Source organism: Schistocerca nitens, chromosome 12 (assembly GCF_023898315.1).
Source record: "Schistocerca nitens isolate TAMUIC-IGC-003100 chromosome 12, iqSchNite1.1, whole genome shotgun sequence".
Classification (NCBI taxonomy): Eukaryota; Metazoa; Arthropoda; class Insecta; order Orthoptera; family Acrididae; genus Schistocerca; species Schistocerca nitens.
Window position 1 is genome coordinate 124,928,286 of NC_064625.1, and position 27,355 is coordinate 124,955,640.

The window sequence follows — 27,355 nt, forward strand, 5'->3', positions numbered from 1 at the left end:
ACTACTCAAGAGGACGTCGTTATCAGGAGAAAGAAAACTGGCATTCTACGGATCGGAGTGTGGAATGTCAGATCCCTTAATCGGGCAGGTAGGTTAGAAAATTTAAAACGGGAAATGGATAGGTTAAAGTTAGATATAGTGGGAATTAGTGAAGTTCGGTGGCAGGAGGAACAAGACTTTTGGTCAGGTGATTACAGGGTTATAAATACAAAATCAAATAGGGGTAATGCAGGAGTAGGTTTAATAATGAATAAAAAAATAGGAGTGCGGGTTAGCTACTACAAACAGCATAGTGAATGCATTATTGTGGCCAAGATAGACACAAAGCCCATGCCTACTACAGTAGTACAAGTTTATATGCCAACTAGCTCTGCAGATGTCGAAGAAATTGATGAAATGTATGATGAGATAAAAGAAATTATTCAGGTAGTGAAGGGAGACGAAAATTTAATAGTCATGGGTGACTGGAATTCGTCAGTAGGAAAAGGGAGAGAAGGAAACATAGTAGGTGAATATGGATTGGGGGGAAGAAATGAAAGAGGAAGCCGCCTTGTAGAATTTTGCACAGAGCATAACTTAATCATAGCTAACACTTGGTTCAAGAATCATAAAAGAAGGTTGTATACCTGGAAGAATCCTGGAGATACTAATAGGTATCAGATAGATTATATAATGGTAAGACAGAGATTTAGGAACCAGGTTTTAAATTGTAAGACATTTCCAGGGGCAGATGTGGATTCCGACCACAATCTATTGGTTATGAACTGCAGATTGAAACTGAAGAAACTGCAAAAAGGTGGGAATTTAAGGAGATGGGACCTGGATAAACTGAAAGAACCAGAGGTTGTAGAGAGTTTCAGGGAGAGCATAAGGGAACAATTGACAGGAATGGGGGGAAGAAATACAGTAGAAGAAGAATGGGTAGCTCTGAGGGATGAAGTAGTGAAGGCAGCAGAGGATCAAGTAGGTAAAAAAGACGAGGGCTAGTAGAAATCCTTGGATAACAGAAGAAATATTGAATTTAATTGATGAAAGGAGAAAATATAAAAATGCAGTAAATGAAGCACACAAAAAGGAATACAAACGTCTCAAAAATGAGATCGACAGGAAGTGCAAAATGGCTAAGCAGGGATGGCTAGAGAACAAATGTAAGGATGTAGAGGCTTATCTCACTAGGGGTAAGATAGATACTGCCTACAGGAAAATTAAAGAGACCTTTGGAGAAAAAGAGAACCACTTGTATGAATATCAAGAGCGGTGATGGAAACCAAGTTCTAAGCAAAGAAGGGAAAGCAGAAAGGTGGAAGGAGTATATAGAGGGTCTATACAAGGGTGATGTACTTGAGGACAATGTTCTGGAAATGGAAGAGGATGTAGATGAAGATGAAATGGGAGATACGATACTGCGTGAAGAGTTTGACAGAGCACTGAAAGACCTGAGTCGAAACAAGGCCCCGGGAGTAGACAACATTCCATTAGAACTACTGACGGCCTTGGGAGCGCCAGCCCTGACAAAACTCTACCATCTGGTGAGCAAGATGTACGAGACAGGCGAAATACCCTCAGACTTCAAGAAGAATATAATAATTCCAATCCCACAGAAAGCAGGTGTTGACAGATGTTAAAATTACCGAACTATCAGTTTAATAAGTCACAGCTGCAAAATACTAACGCGAATTCTTTACAGACAAAGGGAAAAACTGATAGAAGCCGACCTCAGGGAAGATCAGTTTGGATTCCGTAGAAATGTTGGAACACGTGAGGCAATACTGACCTTACGACTTATCTTAGCAGAAAGGTTAAGGAAAGGCAAACCTACGTTTCTAGCATTTGTAGACTTAGAGAAAGCTTTTGACAATGTTCACTGGAATACTCTCTTTCAAATTCTAAAGGTGGCAGGGGTAAAATACAGGGAGCGAAAGGCTATTTACAATTTGTACAGAAACCAGATGGCAGTTATAAGAGTCGAGGAGCCCGAAAGGGAAGCAGTGGTTGGGAAGGGAGTGAGACAGGGTTTTAGCCTCTCCCCGATGTTATTCAATCTGTATATTGAGCAAGCAGTAAAGGAAACAAAAGAAAAATTTGGAGTAGGTATTAAAATCCATGGAGAAGAAAGGTTCGCTGATGACATTTTAATTCTGTCAGAGACAGCAAAGGACTTGGAAGAGCAGTTGAATGGAATGGACAGTGTCTTGAAAGGAGGATATAAGATGAACATCAACAAAAGCAAAACGAGGATAATGGAATGTAGTCGAATTAAGTCGGGTGATGCTGAGGGAATTAGATTAGGAAATGAGACACTTAAAGTAGTAAAGGAGTTTTGCTATTTGGGGAGCAAAATAAGTGATGATGGTCGAAGTAGAGAGGATATAAAATGTAGACTGGCAATGGCAAGGAAAGCGTTTCTGAAGAAGAGAAATTTGTTAACATCAAGTATAGATGTAAGTGTCAGGAAGTCGTTTCTGAAAGTATTTGTATGGAGTGTAGCCATGTATGGAAGTGAAACATGGACGGTAAATAGTTTGGACAAGAAGAGAATAGAAGCTTTCGAAATGTGGTGCTACAGAAGAATGTTGAAGATTAGGTGGGTAGGTCACGTAACTAATGAGGTGGTATTGAATAGGATTGGGGAGAAGAGAAGTTTGTGGCACAACTTGACTAGAAGAAGGGATCGGTTGGTAGGAGATGTCCTGAGGCATCAAGGGATGACAAATTTAGCATTGGAGGGCAGCATGGAGGATAAAAATCGTAGAGGGAGACCAAGAGATGAATACACTAAGCAGATTCAGAAGGATGTAGGTTGCAGTAGGTACTGGGAGATGAAGAAGCTTGCACAAGATAGATTAGCATGGAGAGCAGCATCAAACCAGTCTCAGGACTGAAGACCACAACAACAACAGGCTTGACAAGGTGTTAGCAGTTTTTTTTTTTTTATCTACACTATATTGAAACCGAATTCCTCGAGACACCATCTGGCTACTCTTCTGTGCAGCAGTTTGCATGTCAAGGTAAAAGAAAGCACTTGGTGGTCGCACTAGCCGTTGGTGTGTTTTCCCCACAAATAATGTTCAAATTTCTTAAAAGTCCACAGTATAAAGGGAGCTTTGAGCTCCATTACTGAATATGATCACTCACATTCAGTAAGAGTTCTGCCTGAAAAACTAATTATCTTGGGTGTGTGTTGTGTCTCTCTCTTGGTGATTCATTACATTGTTTGGCTGTGTACGGGTATACTCTGCATATGCCGGTGCCACTGGTATTGACATTGGCAGGTCATTTTATACTCCCTTTTCTCCGTGCCTGTAGGATTGGGGTTAAATAGTGCATAAGGACTGCAGCTCTTTATTCTGCCTGACTGCACCTAATTGCAAGTGATTAGTGACTTGTTTGTGGTATCAGTACCACTAACCTGTTTCACAAGTTTTTTCTTCTACTGCCTTTAAACCTGATACAGTATTGGCAAGTAGTTCATTTTTCCTTTTCCCCGACTACCTTTTCAATCCCTTTCTACACAGGTCTTGTGCTGTTGCACTACCTTCTGTGCTGGTGTTATATGCTTGTTTAGTAATTCTGATTTGACACTCTCCATTAAGTTTATGCCCTTATAAGTTTGGTTTTTTTTTTAATGAACTTACTGATCAGTTTTAAATTAATCAATTCTACAGACAATTCCTCTACTTCCTGAGGCAATTCTTTACATATACAGGGTGTTTCAAAAAGAATATACGTATTGGAATGCATATATTCATTAAACTTTAAGACATATGAATATGAAACTTAATGCACATATTTACGAACCTCTCAACATCAGATATGTCCTCCATCAATGACACGAACAATATCACATCCGTACCCAAATTCCTCCCATACTTGGGCAAGCATGTCCTTTGTCACTGATGTTATGGCAGAACGGATCTGGTTCTTCAACTCTTCCTGGTTCTGTGGAAGTGTTGGTACATAAATGTTCTCTTTAATGAAACCCCACAGGAAGTAGTCAGAGGGTGTCAAATCTAGTGACCGTGGAGCCCAGCTGAGATACACAAAGTCAGCAGCTCCTTCACGACCAATCCAACGGTTCGGTAGAGTTTCATTCAGATATTCACGCACTTGGGTACTCCAGTGACGGGGTGCCCTCTCTTGTTGAAAAATGAAGTTGGTTGTTTCCGAGCAGAAGACAGTCTTGTAACATAGTGAGATACTGCTGACCATTAATCGTGTTTCTATCAAAGAAGGATGGGCCGCAAACAGATTATCTAGATATTGCACAAAACACATTGACTTTGGGCGAATCTCGTACATGTTCAGTGGCTGCATGTGGGTTCTGTAGGCCCCAAATTCGAACATTGTGTTTGTTTACCTGACCACTAATATGGAAAGTCACTTCATCACTGAACATGATGCGTTGTGCAAAAGTGTTATCATTGTGAATAGCATCAAAAATCTCGTTACAAAATGCCACACATTTACATTTGTCATCAGGACGCAGAGCTTGCAACAGCTGTAACTTGTACGGCTTCATAACCAACCGATGTCACAAAAGACACCAAATTGTTGTTGTAGGCAGTTGTAACTCCCGACTGGTACGAGGAGTTGATTTTGAAGGACTATGTTAGAAGGCAGTTTGAATTCGTGCAACATTTTCTTTGGAAACACGAGGGGGCCAGGGCTCTTTCCTTTACATACGCATCCTCTATCCAGGAACTGTTGATACTATCTGCGAACGTTCCACCCATTCAGAGGATCAGTTTTGTTTCTTAACCTGAAACATCTTCGCATTGTAATCACGGAATTGCTCTCTGCAAACTCGGGAACACAAAATGATTTCTGCTGTGGAGTAGCCATTTTAAACATATTATGGTTACCAAGCAGACCAGAAGACAACTGACATCTGGTGGCTATTAATATAAGCTAGATTATGTATTCATTTCTCCAATAGCCGAGCCGAGGTGCAGCGATCGATAGTTTGGACAAAATAATACTTTGTAATATGTATATTCTTTTTGGAACACCCTGTAGTTTGCAACTCGATAGTAAGATCTTGCATCTCCTTTATACTCTTACTAATTTCTGATTGAGTACCCTGCAATTTAATCTGTGTATTGCTCACTTTTTTCAGCTTACCGACCATTTCTCCCTGTGACTTGTCAACAACCAATACATTTTTACCTAGCTTATTTATTTTCTGAGACAGATCTGTGAATAACTCCACTTTTAATTCTTTTCCCATTTTGGACAACTTACATGTTAAATCTTTTGACAAGCCAGTGCGCAACATTTTACTTAGGTCATCAAATTTTTGCATTTGTTCATTCGAAAATTCCTCGTATTTTTGTGTCACATGATTCCTAAAATCATTAGATTATTTATTTATTTATTTTGAAGAATCTCCAGTTTTTTGTGTTAAATTATTAAATTTTTGTGTTAGGTCATTAAAGTTTGTTTGTTCATTAATTTTTTTGTTTATTCATTCCTAAAATCATTGTGAGTTTCTGTCATCCCATGTATAAGTCATATCAATGTTGGGGCATCATTCTGAACACCTACTGAGTTGTATCTGATTACATTTGGATCCATTCCACCCAATTCGGAAATTTTAGATCTACTGGAATCTGCACTGCCGCGCCTTTTACTAACCTCAAGTGAAAGAATGGATCCTGGTGATATTTGTGAATTTATTTTGTCTACTGTAAGTAAAATCATGTTAATCACTAAATTACTATCCTCAATCATAGTTGAGCTTAATTAATACTCGCACATGTCATCTAACTTTCTGACATGTTTGTGCTCACTATAATTTCTCGGTGCATTGGCTGCAGTGACATTTTGAGCTTTTACATTAATTACTGAAATGGCAACAGTGGTTTTATCTGTTGTATCCATTTCTGTTCTTGTGATATATAGTAATTGCACAGTTTTAAAATGAATATCCCTTTCTTAATTACGGTGAGAAATTTTTTTTTAAGTTATCCTGTGACATGTTGAAAACATTTCTTCCAACTTGTTTTACTTTCATATACTCAGAATTATCAGCCGAAAAATTATTTTTAATAAATACACTATTTTACTTAAATACTCCAGTTTTTAGAGTTGGCGAGGAGAGGTACTACTTTTGTTAGATAACAGTGAGGTGCTACAAAATACAACCTAGGAAGCTCCCCCTGTGGCTCCGGGATGAGAATAGGCCCGAGGTATTCCTGCCTGTCGTAAGAGGTGACTAAAAGGAGTCTCAACTGTTTCGGCCTTCAATGTGATGGTCCCCATTGAGGTTTGACATCCATTTTTCAAAATTCTACAGAAGTACGACCCTTTTGAGGAAGGACACCTTATGTGGTGTATCACCAGTCCTCAGTGCACTAAGACCTTGACACTCGTCATCGTAACGGCGTCGTAACTGAACCCACTGTTCATCAATTTGGGCCTAAACACCTGACGGGTTGCACAGGTTATGCCCGTAGTGCGTCCCCGTCTGCACCTTCGATCATGATGGACTTTCCGTGGCACCCGAAATCCAGCACGGTAACCAGCCCGTTGTGGTGGGGTCATCATGTACCCTCTAGGTTGTAGCCCCCTGACAACACAGGGATCGTACTGCCGATACCTGAGCTGCACCCTCCCCACATAAGCCAAGGAGTAGATGCCCGTCTACCTGGGGCATCGGGACTCCCGGCAACGGTCATCCTGCCAGGTGGCCCTTGCTGAGGCTAAGTGGCGCCCGTGGGGAGAGGCCCTGGTCGGAGTGGGTGGTATCGGGGCGGACGTTTCGCCGATGAAACGTCAACATGCATCAGGTCGCTCTGCGGCTGCGTCTTCTAAGAGGAAAGGTTCTGTCTCTGTCTCTGGTTCTGGTCCTTCTGCCTTTCCCCCCTTGGCCACTCCCTGGGAGGAAGGACAGGCCTGCCGGCTTGGGGCAAAATACTTCCCCCACTATTTAGACTGTTCTCGGACCGATGGGGGGACGTTCGCCACCTCCAAGCCCGTGTTCTTTGTACAGCATATCGAGGATATCTTTGGAGAAATCGAGGCTCTTAGTGAAATGCGTTCGGGGTCCATTCTCATAAAGACCACCTCCGCTACACAGTCGGCGGCGCTCCAGGCATGCGACAGACTAGAGGACACCCCAGTGTCCACTGTCCCACATCTGGCACTCAATAGAACGCGGGGGATTATTTTCAATCGAGACCTCCTGCTGCAATCTGATGAGGAGCTCAGGGCCAACCTGGAGCGCCGTGGCGTGCATTTCGTCCGGCGAGTCCAGTGCAGCCCCAAAGATTGTCGCGTAGACACTGGGGCATTTATCCTCACCTTCGAGGGGGATGTTCTCCCAGAGATGGTAAAGGTGATGTGCTACCGGTGCGACATGTGACCTTATGTCCCGCCTCCTATGCGATGCTTTCAACATTTGCGCTTCTGGCACATGTCGTCACGGTGTGAAGCTGAGCCCCTTTGTGGCGATTGTGGATGTCCTCATCCTGAGGGACATACGTGCACCCCACCACCTTGGTGCGTCAACTGTCCTGGCCTCCACTCGCCTAGATCTTTCGACTGCCCCGCCTATCAGAAGGAGAAGAAGATACAAGAATTCAAAACCTTGGACCATCTGTCTTATTCTGAGGCCAGGAAGAAATATGACCGCCTCCATCCCGTGATGTTGACAACGTCGTTTGCTTCGGTCGTGTCCACTCCTTCTACAGTATCCTCACCCCTATCCTGTCCCCCCTCCACCTCCTCACCCCATCCGGGGTCTATGCCTCCGCCTCCCAAATCCCTCCCTTCCAAATCCTCCTCCCTCGCGGCCCCTGCCCCCTCTGCCTCCTCCTCCTCCTCCTCTGCCGCCACCGCCGCCGCCTGAGAAGCGATCCTCTTCTCAGGCGTCCATCGGGGAAATGTTACGGACCCCGGCTTCCGAGGTCCGGCATTCAAAAATGGACCCCGAGCATGAGGACTTTCTTCGGGTCCAGCCCCCACAGTCCACCATCCCTGTGACTCGCCGGTCTTCAAAGAAGGCCTCAAAGATGAAGTCTTTATTCCCCTCTCCACCCCGGCGTGTTTTGTTTGAGGCTCCATCCAACAGTCACAGCTCCCGGCCGTCCTAAGTTTCACGGGACGCTCTGCTGCCAGGTGCTCAGCAGGCCTGTCACCGGCGGACAATGCTGCCCCTCCTGCGCAACCCAGGAATGTGGCCACAGCTGGCGATGACTCGATAGAACAGGATCCGCCTCCCAACGGTTGTAACGATGTTCCCTCGAAACCTGGCCCTCCGCAGCCGTCGAGGTGACCAGCTCTTCCCCTGTTTCGTTCCCCCTTTCTCTGACTCGCGATGGCTCTGTTACATTGGAACATCCGAGGTATTCGCTCTAATCGGGAGGAATTACAACTGCTCCTCCGCCTGCACTGTCCACTCGTCCTTGGTCTCCAGGAAACGAAGTTACGCCCAACTGACCATATTGCTTTTACCCACTATACCTCAGAGCAATCTGACCTAACCCCTGTGGATGGTATTCCAGCTCATGGTGGGGTCATGTTGCTCGTTTGGGACGATGTCTATTACCATCCTATCCCATTGACCACCCCACTCCAAACAATAGCTGTCCGTATTACTCTCCCTGCCTTTACTTTTTCTGTTTGTACTGTCTACACTCTATCATCATCCGCAGTTAGTCGGGCTGACATGATGCACATGTTTGCTCAGTTTCCTCTGCCGTTTTTATTGTTTGGCGACTTAAATGCCCATCATCCCCTTTGGGGTTCTCCTGCATCCTGTCAGAGAGGCTCCCTCTTGGTGGATGTTTTTAACCATCTCAATCTTGACTGCCTCAATACTGGCGCCCCGACTTTCCTCTCAGACTCTACTCATACCTACTCCCACTTGGACCTCTCGATCTGTTCTACCACTCTTGCCCGTCGGTTCGAATGGTATGTCCTTTCTGACACCTATCCGAGCGACCATTTCCCCTGTGTCGTTCATCTCCTGCACCACACCCCATCCCCACGTCCTTCGAGCTGGAACATACCGAAAGCTGACTGGGGACTTTACTCCTCCCTGGCGACCTTTCCGGACCAAGATTTTCTCAGCTGTGTCAGTTAGGTCGAATACCTCAGTGCTGCCGAACGTTCCATTCCTCATACTACCTCTTCGTCATGTTGCTTTTCAGTCCCCTGGTGGAATGAGGCTTGCAGAGACGATATCCGTGCTCGACGACGTGCTTTACGCAACTTTCGCCGCCATCCTACGCTGATGAATTGTATTAATTACAAACGGCTCCGAGCGCACTGTTGTCGAGTCATCAAAGACAGCAAAAAAGCTCGTTGGGCCTCTTTCACAAGCTCCTTTAACAGTTTTACTCCGTCTTCTGTCGTCTGGGGTGGCCTGCGCCTGCTGTCTGGTGTTACGGCCCACTCCTCGATACCTGGCCTGACTTCTGGTAATGAGGTACTTGTGGACCCTGTGGATGTCTCCAACACCTTCGGCTGCTTTTTTGCGGAGGTTTCGAGCTCCGCCCATTACCACCCTGCCTTCCTTCCCAGAAAAGAGGTAGAAGAGGCTCGGCGACCTTCCTCCCACTCGCTGGACCTGGAAGATTATAATGCCCCTTTTACCATGCGGGAACTCAAACGTGCTCTTGCACTGTCCCAGTCCTCTGCTCCGGGGCCAGATGCCATTCACGTTCAGATGCTGCCACACCTTTCTCCGGCAGGCAAATGCTTTCTTCTTCGTACCTATAATCGTGTCTGGACCGAAGGTCAGGTCCCCACGTGTTGGCGTGAGGCCGTCGTTGTTCCCATACCCAAACCCGGGAAGGATAGACACCTTCCTTCTAGTTACCGCCCCATTTCTTTTACAAGCTGTGTCTGTAAGGTGATGGAACGCATGGTTAACGCTCGGTTGGTTTGGATTCTTGAATATCGACGGCTACTTACTACTATTCAATGCGGCTTTCGTCGACGCCGCTCCGCTGTTGACCACCTTGTGATCTTGTTGACGTTCATCATGAACAACTTTTTGCGAAAGCGCCAAACGGTAGCTGTGTTCTTCGATTTGGAGAAGGCTTACGATACCTGTTAGTGCGGAGGATACCTCCTCTCCATGCACAGGTGGGGCCTACGTGGTCGCCTGCCCCATTTTATTGATTCATTTTTAACAGATCGAATGTTTAGGGTACGTGTGGGTTCCGTATTGTCCGACGTCTTCCTCCAGGAGAACGGAGTGCCTCAGGGCTCCGTTTTGAGCATAGCCCTTTTTGCCATAGCGATCAATCCCATTATGGATTGCATTCCACCTAATGTCTCCGGCTCTCTTATCCTCGATGACTTCGTGATCTACTGCAGTGCCCAGAGAACATGCCTCCTGGAACGCTGCCTTCAGCGCTGTCTTGACAGCCTATACTCGTGGAGTGTGGCTAGTGGCTTCCGATTCTCTGAAGAGAAGACGGTTTGCATCAACTTTTGGCGATATAAAGCATTCCTTCCACTGTCCTTACATCTCAGTCCCATTGTTCTCCCCTTCGTGGAGTCAATGAACTTTTTATGGCTCACACTGGACAGGAAACTTTGTTGGTCTCCGCATGTCTCTTATTTGGCTGCCCGTTGTACAAGTTCTCTTAATGTCCTACGTGTTCTTAGTGGTTCATCTCGGGGAGCAGATCGCACTGTCCTGCTTCGCTTATATCGGTCCATAGTCTGATCAAAGCAGGATTATGGGAGCCTCGTCTGCTCGGCCATCCCTCTTACGCCGTCTCAACTCCATCCGTCATCGAGGGTTACATCTTGCAACCGGAGCATTCTATACCAGTCCCGTCGAGAGTCTTTATGCTGCAGCTGCCGAATTACCATTGACCTACCGGCGCGACGTACTGCTTTATCGGTATGCCTGCCGGCTGTTGTCAATGCCCGACCACCCCTCTTATCAGTCCTTCGCCGATTCTCTCGACCGTCAGTATGGGTTGTATGTGTCTGCCATGCTGCCCCCTGGAGTCCGCTTTCATCGCCTGCTTCGACAATTGGATTTTGCCCTCCCTACCACCTTCAGAGAAGGTGAGAGCCCGACACCACCTTGGCTCCAGGCTCCGGTTCACATTCATCTTGACCTCTGCTCGCTCCCGAAGGAGGCTACTCCGGATGCAGTGTATTGCTCGCGGTTTGTCGAACTTTGTGCGCGACTCGCAAATAACACCTTTATTTACACTGATGGCTGCAAAACTGACGATGGTGTCAGCTGTGCCTTTGTTGTCGTGGACGTCACCTTTAAATACCGGCTCCTCGACTAGTGTTCCAGCTTTACGGCCGAGCTTTTTGCTCTCTCTCAGGCCGTTCAGTATGTCCGCCGTCACCGCCATTCTCCGTATGTACTCTGCTCTGATTCACTCAGTGCTCTTCAGAGCCTTGGAGCTCCATATCCAGTCCATCCCTTGGTGCAACGGATCCAGCAATCCCTCCATTCTTTTGCTGATGATGGCTCTCCTGTTAGCTTTATGTGGGTTCCAGGCCGTGTAGGAGTGCCTGGGAATGAGGCAGCTGATGCTGCAGCCAAGGCTGCAGTCCTCCTGCCTCGTCCAGCCTCCCTTTGTGTCCCATCGTCTGACATTAGTGGGGTTGTTTGTAAGAGTTAGTGTCATTATGGTGGGATACTTGGTCGTCGCTTCAAGGAAATAAGCTCCGGGCCATAAAACCGTTCCCAACAGCTTGGACAACCTCCTCTCGACCATCTCGGTGAGAGGAGGTCATTTTGGCCATGTTGCGGATTGGGCATTGCCGGTTTAGCCACTGCTACCTGCTATCCGGTGACCCCGCCCCGCAGTGCCCTAGTGGTACTGCATTGACAGTGCGCCATGTTTTATTGTCGTGTCCCCGTTTTAATCAATCTAGTGTTGTCCTGTCTCTGCCCTCTACCCTGCAGGAAATTTTAGCTGATGATGCTCGAGCAGCTGCTTGTGTTCTTCATTTTATTACTTTGACGGACTTATCCAAAGACATCTAACTCTTTTAATTATTTTATCTGCGTCTTTGTAAGAACTTTCTTGTGTCAGCAATTCACGCATCTTTAAGTATGCACCTCCACAGTCACTTGCTACTATTACCACTTAAACAGTCTAAATGGATCGACATATTAACTCTTCTTGCAACTCGGTGATGTTTACCTCTTCTTTCTTGAAGAAAAGGATGCGCTATCCATCTCTTGTGATAAATAATGCAGTATAATACAATAATAAGTAATGTCACCATTATATCTGAAGATCACAGGTTGTGGTGTATCCAGATTTAATTTGGAGGATGAGAAATTTAGAAAGGAAAGAAATTGCCTCCATTTCCTGATGATGTATTTATCTTTTTTTATGTTACCTGACATATACGCAATACGTCCACCCAGAATCGAGGACAGGAAGAAGACTGATAGTGTAAGGGTGAAAAATTTGATATGTGCTTGAGGAAAGATTAGAATATAGATATACGTTTATCTTTATTTTCGTACATCTCTCTTTTTGGTGCAGGTGTGTTTGTATTGCATCGTGTTCCAGTACTTATTCAATGTCATACTCTTTACAACTAAACTAGGCTGATGTATTGAAATTCTTGGAAGCTCTAAATACATTTTCCCAATTAAATTTTACATCAGCATCAAAGAAAGTGGCATGGTATGCAGAATAGAACCACGTGAATTTTACAAAATACTAAAACCAAACCAGGGGCTGAAGGCTTAGGATCGTAGAAAAGACCCGTCCAAGTGACCCATAGAAAGGTTGGCATAGGAAGGAGCTATCCTGGTTTCCATGGCTGTGCACCTGATCTGTTTGTATGTCTGTCCCTCAAAGGTGAAGTTGTTACTAATAAGTGAAAAAGTTGATTAAGTTGAGCAGAAGGGATGTCATAGGTTTAGAATCTGATGGGTGCTGGTTGAGATAATGTTCAGTAACAAATAGATCACATACACAAGGATGTTGCAACCTTCCTCTATGCAAACAACCTTTGAGGGACAGACATACAATACAAAGATATCAGGTGCACAGCCATGGAAACCAGAATAGCACCTTCCTATGCCAACCTTTTCATGGGTCACTTGGAGGGGTGTTCTGTGAGATCCATAAGCCTTCAGCCCCTGGTTTGGTTTAGATATTTTGATGACGTTTTTGTCATATGGACTGATGGTGAGGCTGACATATTGAAATTCTTGGAAGCTCTAAATACAGGGTGGCGCAGATGGATCGGGTGGTTTTGAAGTGGACTGTACGTCTGGAGGGGGGGAGCCAGGTGTTCGGCGACTTCGTCCTGTGGTGGGGGGGGACGGGAAGTTTCAGTTGCAGGCTGGCAGTCAGTCGCGATGGCTACGTGGTCCGTTGAGCATCGTGTTTTCGCAGTGGAAGAGTTCATACGCAATAACGAGTCAATTGTTGCTGTGACGTGTGCCTTTCGCCGGCGTTTCAACATCCCACCTCGCGGTAGTGTTCCTAAGCGAGATACGATATTGAGTTGGGTGCATAATTTCCGCACTACTGGTTCATGTGCTCCAAAATGGACGCCTAGACCGCCAACAATAACAACGCCTGAGAACGTGGAGCGTGTGAGACGCGATGTCACTGCGAGCCCACGTCGATCAACGAGACGTCGTGCTCAAGCTCTTGGAATGTCACGTCGGAGCCTTCAAAGGATTCTTAACGAAGAACTGAAATTCCACCCCTATAAAATCCTGTTGGTACAGAAGATTCTCCCAACAGACCATCTTCAAAGGCTTCAGTTTAGCCAACAGATGTTGGAGTTATTGGAAGATGTAAACCTGATTATCATGATGTCTGACGAGGCTCACTTTCACATTAACGGATACGTAAACAAGCAAAATTGCCGTTACTGGGCCGACACTAACCCAAGAGATCTACACCAACGGCCTCTCCATAGTGACAAAGTGACGGTTTGGTGTGGGGTTTCTAAGGTAGGGATAATTGGTCCTTACTTTTTTGAAAATGAAAGGGAGCAGGCGGTTACTGTTAATTCGCAGCGTTATGTGAACATGATTGAAGATTTTCTTCTCCCACAACTTGAAGAGAACAATTACGACATGGGCAATATGTGGTTCCAACAAGACGGGGCAACTGCACATACCGCTAGGATATCAATGCAAGCTGTACGCGCTCTGTTCCCTGGCCGTTTGATTTCCCGTAATGGAGATGTCCATTGGCCCCCTCGCTCGCCGGACCTCACGGTATGTGACTTTTTCTTATGGGGCTATTTAAAAGCAAGGGTCTACATGAACAAACCCCGGACCATTCAGGAGTTGAAGGCAGCAATTCACACCGAAATCACATCAATTCCTGGTGATGTGCTTGAGCGGGCAATGCGGAACGTTAAGGACCGACTCCAAGAATGCGTCGCTCGAGAAGGAGGGCATTTGATGGATGTAATTTTTAAAAACTAACATTACTATTTTTTTGTTAATAAACTTCCATTGTAACTACACGTTTTGCACTTTATTTCAATCCAATACCTTTACAATTGACAGTTTGACAAGTATTTTAAAACCACCCGATCCATCTGCGCCACCCTGTACATTCTCCCAATTAAATTTTACATGGTAATATTCTGCATCCCGAGCCACATTTTGTGATATTGATCACTGTAAGAAACAATTTGAGTCACTCAGTACTATCTTAGTCTTGAATGTATGCAGCCGTTACATTGACAGGGGTATGACTTCCCGCTATCTCCACGGTATCCTTGTCAGACCTTATGCTCCTTCTGCACCCATTTCCCTACTCTGCGGTTCTTACCCCTGTGACTGTCCTCTTTGTAAGAGTAGCTGTATGCACCCTCCTACCACCACCTATACCAGCCCTGTAACTGGCAAGACATATACTATGAAAGGAAGAGCTACCTGTGAAACGACATGTCATGTAACAGCTGTTACGTAAACACTGTTTCATCTTCTATATTGATATGACTACCACAAAGTTATCATTTGGGATGAGTGGTCATAGACAGAGGGTTTATACTGGCAACACACAATATCCTGTTGCAGAGCGTGCTCTACATGACAGTCATGACTTTGGTGCCTGTTTCACTACACGTGCCATCTGGATTCTCCCTTCTCCCCTCCTCTCTCCCACCCCCCTCAGAACTCCGCTGCTGGGAACTATCATTACAACGCTTTGTTTCTCGCCACCCAGCTGGTCTTAATTTACATCAATTTTCTTTAGTATCAGCACTACTTCTCAGTGGCTATTCTTTCTTCACACCTGTTTAATTTTCTCTCTCTCTTCTCTCCCCCCCCCCTCCCCCACCTCTATCATGTATGGTGCACTTATGTTTCTGCTCTTATTTGCTCTTGTATGACGTTTTGTCAGTAAGTTCTTGCTTGATTATTAATCTACCTTCAACGTTTAGGTTCTCAGGTTTTCAGATCTCGTCTGCTGCAATTCCGAACAGTCAGTCTTTGCTTCTCATCCATCCAGTAAATCCCCATTGACCTGGGGCTCAGGGCAACTTTTCTGTAATTCTCCCCATTTCCTAAACCTTGGCAGTCCTTTCTCTTCATCCCTCTTCATTCTCGTTGTCACCGTTCAGCCAGAAGAAGGGGCTACTGTTTCAGAAATCTCGCACATTTGTGAGGTTAACTTTGAATAGTTTTTTCCTGTCGCCACTTGGCGAGTAGATTGCTTGCCTGCCCAGTTATGTTATAGAATCAAGAAATGTGGTAGAATATTTATAGGAATAGCATACCTTAAATGCTTCAGTTTAAAACACATTTGTATTCCTCACTTCAGAGCTATCCGTTAGAAGAATCTCTGGATGTGTAAAGTATTGTTTTTGCAACTTTCCGTTTGTCACTGCAATGTCACTTTATAGGTAAGTGTGTCACTTCCACTCATCTATGTTAGGTTGGAGTTTAATTTTGTGATACTTTTTCTCGGACATTTTCATAATTTCTTGATTTATGGTTAAGATGGTGTGTTTCGGAGATGGCCGCTAGAAGTAAAACCCATTACGTTTCTGTCTGCCAGTTTGTTCTCAGGTAAATGATAGCACACTTGCGGTTTGTTCCAGGCTGGACGTGTCTTTTTGCAGAGGTCTCACTGGAGCCTTTTTCCCTCACCTCACTGCCCTACCACGACTTCACACATTGCGAATGGAAAAGATGGATTTTACAAAGCTGCAACCAGGTCTGAACAGTATCCTTGAATTGTCTGGTGTGCGCTGCCTGAGATTTGATTATTCCCGTCTTACTGGAGTGCCATTTGACCAGTTTCCAGGAAAGCTGATCAGTCTCAGGTAAGAAAAGATTGATGTCTACATGATTACACTGCAGTTCACATTTCAGTGGTGGGCAGACGGTTTACAGAACCACTTTCAGAGGTTCCTTACTGTTCCAATTTCAAATAGCATACAGGGAAAATGAGAACCCGAATCTTTTCTCAAGAGCTCTTACTTCTCTTATTGTATCACGATGGTCATTTCTCTGTAATATCTAGGTGGGACTCTACAAACTGTTTCGGCATTTGGAGGAGAAAGTCGGTGATTGTAATGTCGTAAAAGCATCTCGCTGCAGCAAAAACTGGCTCCGTTTCAGTGGCTGCCGACACAACTCGCATATCGTATCTGAGCGACAATACAAATGTCTGTATGTAAGGAAAGTTGTGTGTTCTATTGGCTTTTCGCAGCAGCAGAACCGAATGAAATGTTCTCAACTTTAAAAGTAGATCACTCGAGACCTCAATCTCAGTTGACGCAGCCCAAAACAGAAAATTTATGCGAGAATAACCACATCCGTCAGCAACCGTAGCGTGTTGTGCTGAGGGCTTGCATTCGATTCTCAGTAGTTTCAGGGGGTTTATCTCAATGGAAGGACGGGCATGTAAAGTACATGGCTTTGAGAGATTAAGGAGCTATTTGAATGAGAAGTGATGGTAGGAAAAGCAACAGGATCTCGAAGAGTGATTTGCTGACTGCAGTACCCCTCCCTGTTCTAGTGTATTTTATTGATCGAAGGAATTACAGTACTGAGAGCGCTTGAGGGAGTGAGTGACTGCGTGCGTGAGTGAGTGAGTGAGTGAGTGGGTGGGTGGGTGGGTGAGTGGGTGGGTGAGTGGGTGGGTGGGTGAGTGGGTGGGTGGGTGAGTGGGTGGGTGAGTGGGTGGGTGAGTGCATGAGTGGGCAAGTGACTGATTTTCAACAAGTTGTGAGGGTTTGTGCCAACAAAATGCAACTTCTTGCTTTTGGGCCCTGGTGCTGGTCAAACAACCACCCTTCAAGAGCCTCAAAAGTTCTTTTTACGATGGTTTCTGAACTACTAATAGAATGTCCGTGTATTGGTGAATGACTACGTGCATTAAATCACAAAACATTGGAACATTCATTTGACAACTAAGACATATTTTTGAAGCAAAGTCAAAATTAAATGTGAACTAACAGAAGAGTTGACATGGAATGTTTAATGTCTATTTCAATTGATGAGAAGTACATGGAGGCCCCCTGGAGAAGCTCTTCGCCAAGACATAACACATAGAATTGCAGACTGAGGACACACAGTGCAAAAATATAAGGATATGTTGTAAGAAGACCCCATGTAACTGCATGGCATCCCAGGAGTACCTCAAATGTAAGTTTACCACCAAACAAAAACAGCATCACACTAATATGAGGTTCATTCAAATGAAACTTGGTGAGTGCGTCTACCTTTGCCTTACACGTAAGGTGGCACCACGTAACTGCGGGTATTGTGGCACCATCTATTGGTAGAGAGACTCACGAGTACGCACTGTTTGATGTTGCATAGCGCCAGTGTGGTTTCGCACCGAAGAGACGGAGGTCACACGAGTTATCGTCCACTACCGAACATGCAAGCAGGAACAACAAGGAGTGATTACATTTTTGGCGGTCGAGGGAGTTGCAGGCTGTGTACGGTAAGTAGAGTCTGAGTCGTTCAAGTGTTGTGGAATGCCGCAAATGATTCCTTCAGGGGCACGGGTCTTTGGAAGACGATGCCCATCCTGGACAGGTTCATTGTGTCATCTCACGAGAAATGGTTTCAGAAGTGCGTGCTTTAGTCTCAGACAACCGCAGAATCACCGTGGACGAGATCCGTCGTTTACTGGGTATTAGCGTGGGTACCGCCCACACCGTAGTGCATCGACACTCAAACTCGAAAATCTATGCGCAGTGAGTTCCCAACCGACTGACCACCAAACAGCACAATACTCGAATGGTGCTGTCTTTGAGTCATCTGCAACATTATTGTGAGGAGGAATACTGCTTTCTGTCACATATTGCCACAGGTGACGAAACGTGGTGTCACCATTTTGAACCGGAAAGCGAGCCTCAGGGCAAGCAGTGGAAACATGCGACTTCACCACCTCCAAAGAAATCAAAGATCGTGCACACCAGTTCTGGTAAGATCATGATGCCCTCCTTTCTTGAGCACGAGGGCCCACTGCTTGTCGAGTTCCTGGAACGGGGTACCGCCACCAATGCCCAGCATTATCAAGCCATTTTACAGAACCTTAGACGAGCCGTCAAGTCGAAAAGCCGAGGCGTGTTGCCCAATGGTGTTATCCTCTTGAATGATAATTCCTGCCCACACACTGCTGCAATGTCGTCTTCACCGCATTGGCTGTTTCGGTGGGAAATTCTGGAACGTCCACCGACATTTAACCGTGTGACTTTCATGTGTTTGGACCTCTAAAACAAGCTGCTCGCAGATACGGATTCGCAACGGATGACGAAGTGTGTGACTGGGTCCAGGTCTGGATCCGACAGCAGCCTACTAGCTTCTTCCAGGATGGAATCGGCCAGCTAGTGTTGCAATTGGATAAATGTGCCAACACTTTTGGCAACTGTTTTTAAGTATGTGTACTGTGCATAACTACATTTTTGAGTTAATAAAATTGTTACTGTTACTTTACACTGGTGACTAGGTTTCATTTGAATGCCCCTTATATTTTAACTTGCAAACAACAATTATATTTTGGCTGACCCTACTTCTGAATATCTGTGCTTCAATCATACAAGACCATTGAGGGTACAAGTCATATTCAACCCTTTTTTTTCTGTCGAGTTTTTTCGTTCGCTGAAGTGTCGGGAAGTTCTACACTGGTGTATAAAACCTTTACTATTCGGAGGATAGATATTTTTAAAGCTCCAAGGGAAAGTATACTGTCAGTTATCACGGAAGACGTGTGATTTCACATGGGGAAAAAGCACTTTTTTAACAGAGAAATGTGAGAAAAATCTGGGAATTTTTTTTTCTTGGCCGCAGGTACACCCTGTTTTAGTAAAATTATCTGTTTTTGGAAATGGAAAATTTAGGACTATAGTACTACGATACTGGATTTCTGAAAGGATGTTATTTCAAGCTTTGAACACTTACAATATCAATTTTCAATAAAGATAACTTCTGAAATACACAGATTTCAAATGGATATCATCTTCATCAGGCAGAGAAGAATGAGAACTTACAGGTAAGGTAGATGTATCATAAAATGGACAATTACGAGCAGGGTGAATTTTTCAACACCACATGGTTTCCACTAGTTGTAAATCTTGAATTATATTTATACTGTTTATATCAGCAGCACTGACAAATGTTTGGAAGAACACAGTTCCAGTAAGAATTTCAATATTTCATATCTACATAGTATGTGTTTGTTGTTGTTGTTGTTGTTGTGGTGGTGGTGGTGGTGGTGGTGGTGGTGGTGGTGGTGGTGGTCTTCAAACCATAGATGGGTTTGATGCAGCTCTCCCTGCTACTCTACCCTATGCAAGCATCTTCATCGGCCAGTACCTACTGCAACCTACATCTTCTGAAATTGCTTAGTGTATTCATCTCTTGGTCTCCCTCTACGATTCTTACCCTCCCCACTGCCTTCCAGTACTAAATTCGTGATCCCTTGATGCCTCAGAACATGTCCTACCGACTGATCCCTTCTTCCGGTCAAGTTGTGCCACAAACTCCTCTTCTCCCCAATTCTATTCAATACCTCCTCATTAGTTATGTGATCTACCCATCTAATCTTCAACATTCTTCTGTAGCACCACATTTTGAAAGCTTCTATTCTCTTCTTGCCCAAACTGTTTATCGTCCATGTTTCACTTCCATACATAGCTACCCTCTGTACAAATCTTCAGAAAACACTTCCTGACACTCAAATTTATACTCCATGTTAACAGATTTCTCTTTTTCAAAAACTGTTTCCTTGCTATAGCCGGTCTACATTTTATATCCTCTCTACTTTGACCATCATCCGTTATTTTGCTCCCCAAATAGCAATACTCATTTACTACTTTAAGCGTCTCATTTCCTAATCTAATTCCTTCAGCATCACCTTATTTAATTCAACTACATTCCATTTTCCTCATTTTGCTTTTGTTGATGTTCATCTTATATCCTCCTTTCAAGACACTGTCCATTCTGTTCAACTGCTCTTCCAAGTCCTTTGCTGTCTCTGACAGAATTACAATGTCATCGGCGAACCTCAGAGTTTTTATTTCTTGTCCATGGATTTTAATTCCTACTCCAAATTTTTCTTTTGTTTCCTTTACTGCTTGTTCAGTGTACATATTGAATAACTTTGGGGACAAGCTACAAACCTGTCTCACTCCCTTCCCTACCACAGCTTCCCTCTCATGCTTCTCAATTCTTGTAATTCCTGTAGTTGTAAATAGCATTTCGCTTCCTGTATTTTACCTCTGCCACCTTCAGAATTTGAAAGAAAAAGCTTTTGACAATGTTGCCTGGAACACACTGTAAGTCTACAAATGCTAGCGATGTAGGTTTGCCTTTCCTTAACCTATCTTCTAAGATAAGTCATAGGGTTAATATTTCGCCCATGTTCCAACATTTCTAAGTAATCCAAACTGACCTTCACCGAGATCAACTTCTACCAGTTTTTACATTCGTCTCTAAAAAATTTGTATTAGTATTTTTCAGCTGTGACTTATTAAACTGATAGTTTGGTAATTTTCACATCCGTCAACAGCTGCTTTCTTAGAGATTGGAATTATTATATTTTTCTCCAAGTCTGAGGGCATTTCGCCTGTCTCATACATCTTGCTCACCAGATGGTAGCGTTTTGTCAAGGCTGGCTCTCCCAAGGCTATCAGTAGTTCTAATGGAATGTTGTCTACTGCTGGGGCCTTGTTTCGACTTAGGTGTTTCAGTGCTGTGTCAAACTCTTCACGCAGTATCATGTCTCCCATTTCATCATCATCTACATCCTCTTCCATTTCAATAATACTGCCCTCAAGTACATCGCCCTTGTATAGACCCTCTATATACTCCTTCCACCTTTCTGCTTTCCCTGCTTCGCTTAGGACGGGTCTTCCATCTGAATTCTTGATATTCGTACATGCAGTTCTCTTTTCTGCAAAGGTCTCTCTCCAGTTTTCCTGTAGGCAGTATCTATCTTACCCCTAGTGATATATGCATCTACATCCTTACATTTGTCCTCTAGCCATCCCTGCTTAGCCATTTTGCACTTCCTGTCGATCTCATTTTTGAGATGTTTGTATTGCTTTTTGCCAGCTCCATTTACTGCATTTTTATATTTTCTCCTTTCATCAATTAAATTCAGTCTGTCTTGTGTTACCCAAGGATTTGTACCAGTTCTTATCTTTTTACCAACTTGATCCTCTGCTGCCTTCACCATTTCATCTCTCAAAGCTACCCATTCTTCTTCTACTGTATTTCTTTTCCCTGTTCTTGTCAGTCATTCCCTAATGCTCTTTCGGAAACACTCTACAACCCCTGGTTCTGTCAATTTATCCAGGTACCATCTACTTAAATTCCTATCTTTTTGCAGTTTCTTCAGTTTTAATCTACAATTCATAACCAATAGTACGTGGTCAGAGTCCACGGCTGCCCCTGAAAACGTCTTACAATTTAAAACCTGGTTCCTAAATCTCTGTCATACCATTATATAATCTATCTGAAACCTTGCGGTGTCTCCAGGCCTATTCCACATATACATCCTTCTTTCATGATTCTTAAACCAAGTGTTAATTATAGTTAAGTTACACTCTGTGCAAAATTCTACCAGGCGGTTTCCTCTTTCATTCCTTACCCCCACTCCATATTCACCTATTTCTTTTCCTTGTCTCCCTTTTCCTGCTATCGAACTATCTAATTCCAGTCATGACTATTAAATTTTCGTCTCCCTTAACTATCTGAATAATTTCTTTTGTCGCATCATACATTTCTTTTATCTCTGCATCATCTACAGAGCTATGTGGTATATAAACTTGTACTGCTGTGGTAGGTGTGGGCTTCGTGTCTATCATGGCTACAATAATGCATTCACTATGGTGTTCATAGTAGGTTACTCACACTCCTATTTGTTTTATTCATTATGAAACCTACTCCTGCATTCCCCATATTTAATTTTGTATTTATAACCCTGTATTCACCAGACTAGAAGTCTTGTTCCTCTTGCCAGTGAACTTCACTAATTCCCACTGTGCCTAACGTTAACCTATCCATTTCCCCTCTTAAATTTTCTAATCTGCCTGCCCGATTAATGGATCTGACATTCCACTCTCCAATCCGTAGAATGCCAGTTTTGTTTCTCTGGATAATGATGTTCTCCCGAGTACTATCTGCCTGGAGATCCGAATGGAGGACTATTTTAGCTCTTGAATATTTTACCCAAGAGGATGCCATCATCATTTAACCATACAATAATGCTGCATACCCTCAGGAAAAAATTACGGCTGTAGTTTACCCTTGCTTTCAGCCGTTCGCAGTACTAGCACAGCAAGGCCATTTTGGTTGATGTTACGAGGCCAGATCAGTCAATCATCCAGACTGTTGCCTCTGCAACTACTGAAAAGGCTGATGCCTCTCTACAGGAACCACAGATTTGTCTGGCCTCTTCAACAGATACGCCCTCTATTGTGGTTGCACCTACGGTACGGCTACGTGTATCGCTGAGGCTCGCAAGCCTCCCCATCGACGGCAAGGTCCGTTATTCGTGAGGGAGAGTGTGTGTATAGCATATGGAAAAGAGAACAGAAAGGGAAGAAAACAACACTGACATTAGGAGTGGCCGTTATATTGGGTGGAGCTGTACCACTTGTTTCATTCCAGTCGTGCGACACACACATCCCACTCTGTCACAGCGAAGGCCACCTGTGAAAGCAGTCACATCCTGTACTAGTGTAGCTTCTGCACAGGCTATTACATAGGTGTGGCCGATAATAAGCTCTCTGTCAAAAGAAATGGCCACCATTAACTGTAGTTTAGATCAAAGTTCAATTGTTACAGCTTTCTACTGAGCACATGCTAGGCTTAAATAGTAACTTCACAACTTGTGCTATAGGAATCCTCTTCCCAAATATCAGATGAGTGAACGAAGTGAGGACTAACGTTGTGTCACATCTTTGATTCCTGTTCTTCCTGACCACAATCTCTTCACCAGTAATATTAGCATTGATACTTTGCACAGTACAAGAGTCTTTCAAAAATTCTAGTTTCTGGTATTACACTTGCATTTTCTGCAACCATTATCCCCTCTCCTTGCTTACACCCACCTTTCCTTGTTTACTCCCCTTCTTCTTATACCCTGTTCCTTCTTTCAGTTTCCCACTTTCTTGTCACCTTCATTTGGATTCTTTTATCATCTTTTTCAAGAGTGAATATCAACCTTCATGAACACAAAAAAATTTCAGCAATACTATTGTACAGACCTTCACAGGATACACTGAGACAACAAAAGTCATGGGATAATGATATGCACATGTACAGGTGGCTGTAGTATCGCATACACGAGGTATAAAAGAGCATTGCTATCATTTGAACTCAGGTGATTTACGCGAAAAAGTTTCCAACACAATTATGGCTGCAATACGGGAATTAAGACTTAATGTTGAATGGTAGTTGGAGCTACACGAGTGGGACACTGGATATCTGAACATTTATATCTTAACAATTTCCAAACTTCACAGTGTTAAGAGCGTGCAGAGAAAAACAAATTTTAGGCATTACTTCTCACCACGGACATTGCAGTGGCTTATGTCTTTCACTCAGTGACCGAGAGCAGTGGCATACACAGAATTGTCAGTGCTAACAGATAAGCGACACTGCGTGAAATAACCCTAGAAATCAGTGTAGCATGTAAGACGAATGTATCCGTTAGGGCAGTGCGACAAGATTTGTCGTTAGTGGGCTACGGTGGCAGACGAGAGGCACGAATGTCTTTGTTAACAGCACGTCATCGCCTACAGCTTCTCAACTGGGCCAAAGCACTGCTCTTTGATACCTTGTGTGTGCAATACTACAGCCACCTGATGACTGTAAAACTATGGCCTGGTCAGACGAGTCCCAAATTCAGTTGTTAAGAGCTTATGGCAGGATTCGGGTGCTATGCAGACACCAAGAAGCCGTGGACTCAGGTTGTCAACAGGAAACTGTGCAAGCTGGTAGTGGCTCCGTAATGGTATGGACTGTGTTTACGTAGAATAGACTGGAAATGGTTATGTTTGGCTGCATGGAAGCCATTCGCAACTATTCGTGGCCTTCGTGTTCCCAAACCACCGTGGAATTTTTATGGGTGACAGTGCACCGTGTCACTGGTCCACAGTTGTTCGCGATTGAAGAACATTCTGGACAGTGTGAACGAATTATTGGACCATCCAGATCACCCGACACGAATCCCATTGAATATATCTGGGACGTAATGAAGAGCTAGGTTCGTGTACAAAATCCTGCACTGGCAACACTTTTGCAATTACGGATGGCTGTAGAGGCAGAATGTCTCACTATTTCTGCAGTTGACTTCTAATGATTTGTTGAGTCCATACCACATTGAGTTGCAGCACAACCCTGGGTGAAAGGTGGTGAGACATGGTATTAGCAGGTATCCCATGACTTTTTCACCTCAGTGTATAGGCACCTCACTCAGATGTTCACAGTAATAGAAGTATTTCCATTTTCATCACAGGGAGTTGAAAATCCCAGGATGTGTCGGTGACCCTAAAGCCACAGATGGCCTCGCTGAGCGTATGCCTGATCTTCAAATCTGTGGCAGCATTGAAGCTGAGCAACCAGCTTTAGAGGCTGCGTATTGCGAGAGTGACACGGAACTGTAAGAGGAAGACAACAGAAGGCCTAGCACTGCAGATCGATCGTGGTTCGACAGCGACTAAAACAGTAATGGTGATCGTAGCAGTAAGAGTGATGAGGGTATTTAGGATGAAAGCAGTGTATCTATTATTCTAGAGGATGTATAAAAGTGGTATGGTATTTATAAGGACCTCTAACTCTAAATACTGATTGCATCTCAGCTGTAACTATGTAACCGAGTAAAAATTAATACTCTTCTACTGTTGTTACAGTAGTGTGTGTTGTAGTGGACAGATAATTGCTGTCAGACCAAAAATAGTCGCAAATTTTTATGACATTGTAGCTAAACTGGATGTGTTGTAGTATCATGTTAAAATAGGCAAAAACTGTTTTGAAGCAAGGTAATTTGTAATACGAGGGTTGTCCGTAAAATAAGGTTCCCGTGACACTACAGTCCTGAGAAGTGCCGTTACGGTGGATCCTACGATTCTGTAGTGTACCTCGGTTCCCCCACTCCAAATCGCCTCCATAGCGAGCTGCCTGCGGAGCTCACTCTCGGCTTGGCAGCCGTACGTGATGGATCTCCCCTCACTTCGCCTGCCAGGTGTGAGCTGCACTCGGTGATCCGTTTCCTGTCTGCAAAAAACGTTGGGTGCCAGTAGAAATCCATTCCCAGCTATGCGAAATCTATGGAGACAAGTGTATGTGCATACAATTTGTGCGCAAATGGTGCAGAGAGTTCAAGAATGGGCGCACTGACATCCATGATGAGGAGCGTTCCAGATGGCCATCTGTTTCTGACGAAACAGTCCCAAAAGTGGAGGCAGCGGTGCTCTCAGATCCAAGAGTGACGATTCGTGAGCTCTCCGAAATGATTCTGTTGTCAGCAAAACCTCTATAGACAAGATTTTGATGGTGCATATAGGGTATGCTAAGGTTTGTGCGAGGTGGGTGCCAAGAATGTTGACTGAAGACCACAAATGCCAATGCATTGAAGCGGCCCAAGAAATTCTTCAAGATCACGGAACTCGTGGCGAGGAATACCTCGACTCCATCGTCACTGGAGACGAGACTTGGGTGCACTACCACACACCCGAAACCAAAGAACAGTCCAAACAATGGAAGCACCCGGAATTTTTGAGATCGCGAAAATTCAAACGAACGCAAAGTGATGGCAGCAATGTTTTGGGACAGGAAGGGGGTACTGTTATGCAAGTTCTTGCCCACCGGCACAACAATCAACACTGCTGGGTACTGTGAGACGCAGCAAAAATTGCGCCATGCAATTCAAAACAAGAGGAGGGGTATGTTGTCCAAGGGGGTGCGTTTGCATCAGGATAATGCTCGGCCGCACACCGCTAAAGCCACCAATGAGCTAATTTCAAAATTTGGATGGGGTATTGTCAAACACCCATCCTACAGTCCGGACTTAGCCTCAAGCGAATACCATCTCTTTCCTGACATGAAGAAACACCTGGGTGGAACACATTTCAGCGACAGAGAAGAGCTGGAAGAAGCGGTTCTCAGGTAACTGTGTGGCTTGGTGGCAAATTTTTTTGACTTGGGCATTCAAAAGCTTGTACACCACATGCAGAAATGTATTGACCTCAGTGGCGACTATGTAGGAAAATAAGTTAAAGTCTGAACTTTCCAAAAATGTAGCATTCATGAAATAAACATGTTTTACACTATGAAAAAAAAAATTGGGAACCATATTTTACAGACACCCTTCATAATTTTGGTAATGTCTAGAATGAAGTTAAATCACTTACAATAAAGTGGTTTGAATTCCTATTGTAATGATAATGGAAGTGCTAAAATGACAACACTAATGGAGTAGAAATTATTAAATACCATTTACATAATTAGCATGTATATGATGGTTTTTTAAATTAATTTAAAACTTTCTGACAAATAAATTTTAATAACCATTTTATTCTTCATTATTTATTCACTTTTCTCTTCATTATATGCAAGTTTAGAAAAATGAAATGTTCTTTTTGCAGTAATTTAAATTAACTGCCAAGTGATCTTGAAATTAGCAATTTAATTAGTATTGGCATAATTTGTGCAAGCTGTCACAGTTATATGATTGATAGAAGTGAATGTTATTGGTTGAAGTACTTACACCTTATAAATTCATAATTTAACTAAAATTATAAGTAACTTAAAAATAATAGAAATTTCTGGGTGGGACACTGTGTAACATAAGAGGAAGGACGCTACTCAAACAATGTTGTGGATTGGCAAGACATCCAACCCACTTTAAGGAAGCCGAAAGGCACGCGTTGAAGCTCACGCAGGCTGGCATGAGGCCTGGAA

The 27,355-nt window shown here is 44.0% G+C and overlaps 1 protein-coding gene across 3 annotated transcripts in view; it reads left to right on the forward strand.

The window, feature by feature from the left end:
- Positions 1-26,873, forward strand: part of LOC126215256 (uncharacterized) — a 135,120-nt gene extending 108,247 nt beyond the window's left edge. For 2 of the 3 annotated variants that reach the window (XM_049941932.1, XM_049941933.1), the window contains exons 7-8: positions 16,027-16,251; positions 24,912-26,873. In XM_049941932.1, the coding sequence (XP_049797889.1) occupies positions 16,027-16,251; positions 24,912-25,059 (373 nt within the window). In that variant the 3' untranslated portion in view covers positions 25,060-26,873. The remainder of the gene's footprint in view (positions 1-16,026; positions 16,252-24,911) is intronic. The other variant, XM_049941934.1, reaches the window with a different exon arrangement.
- The last annotated feature ends 482 nt before the right edge of the window (positions 26,874-27,355 follow it).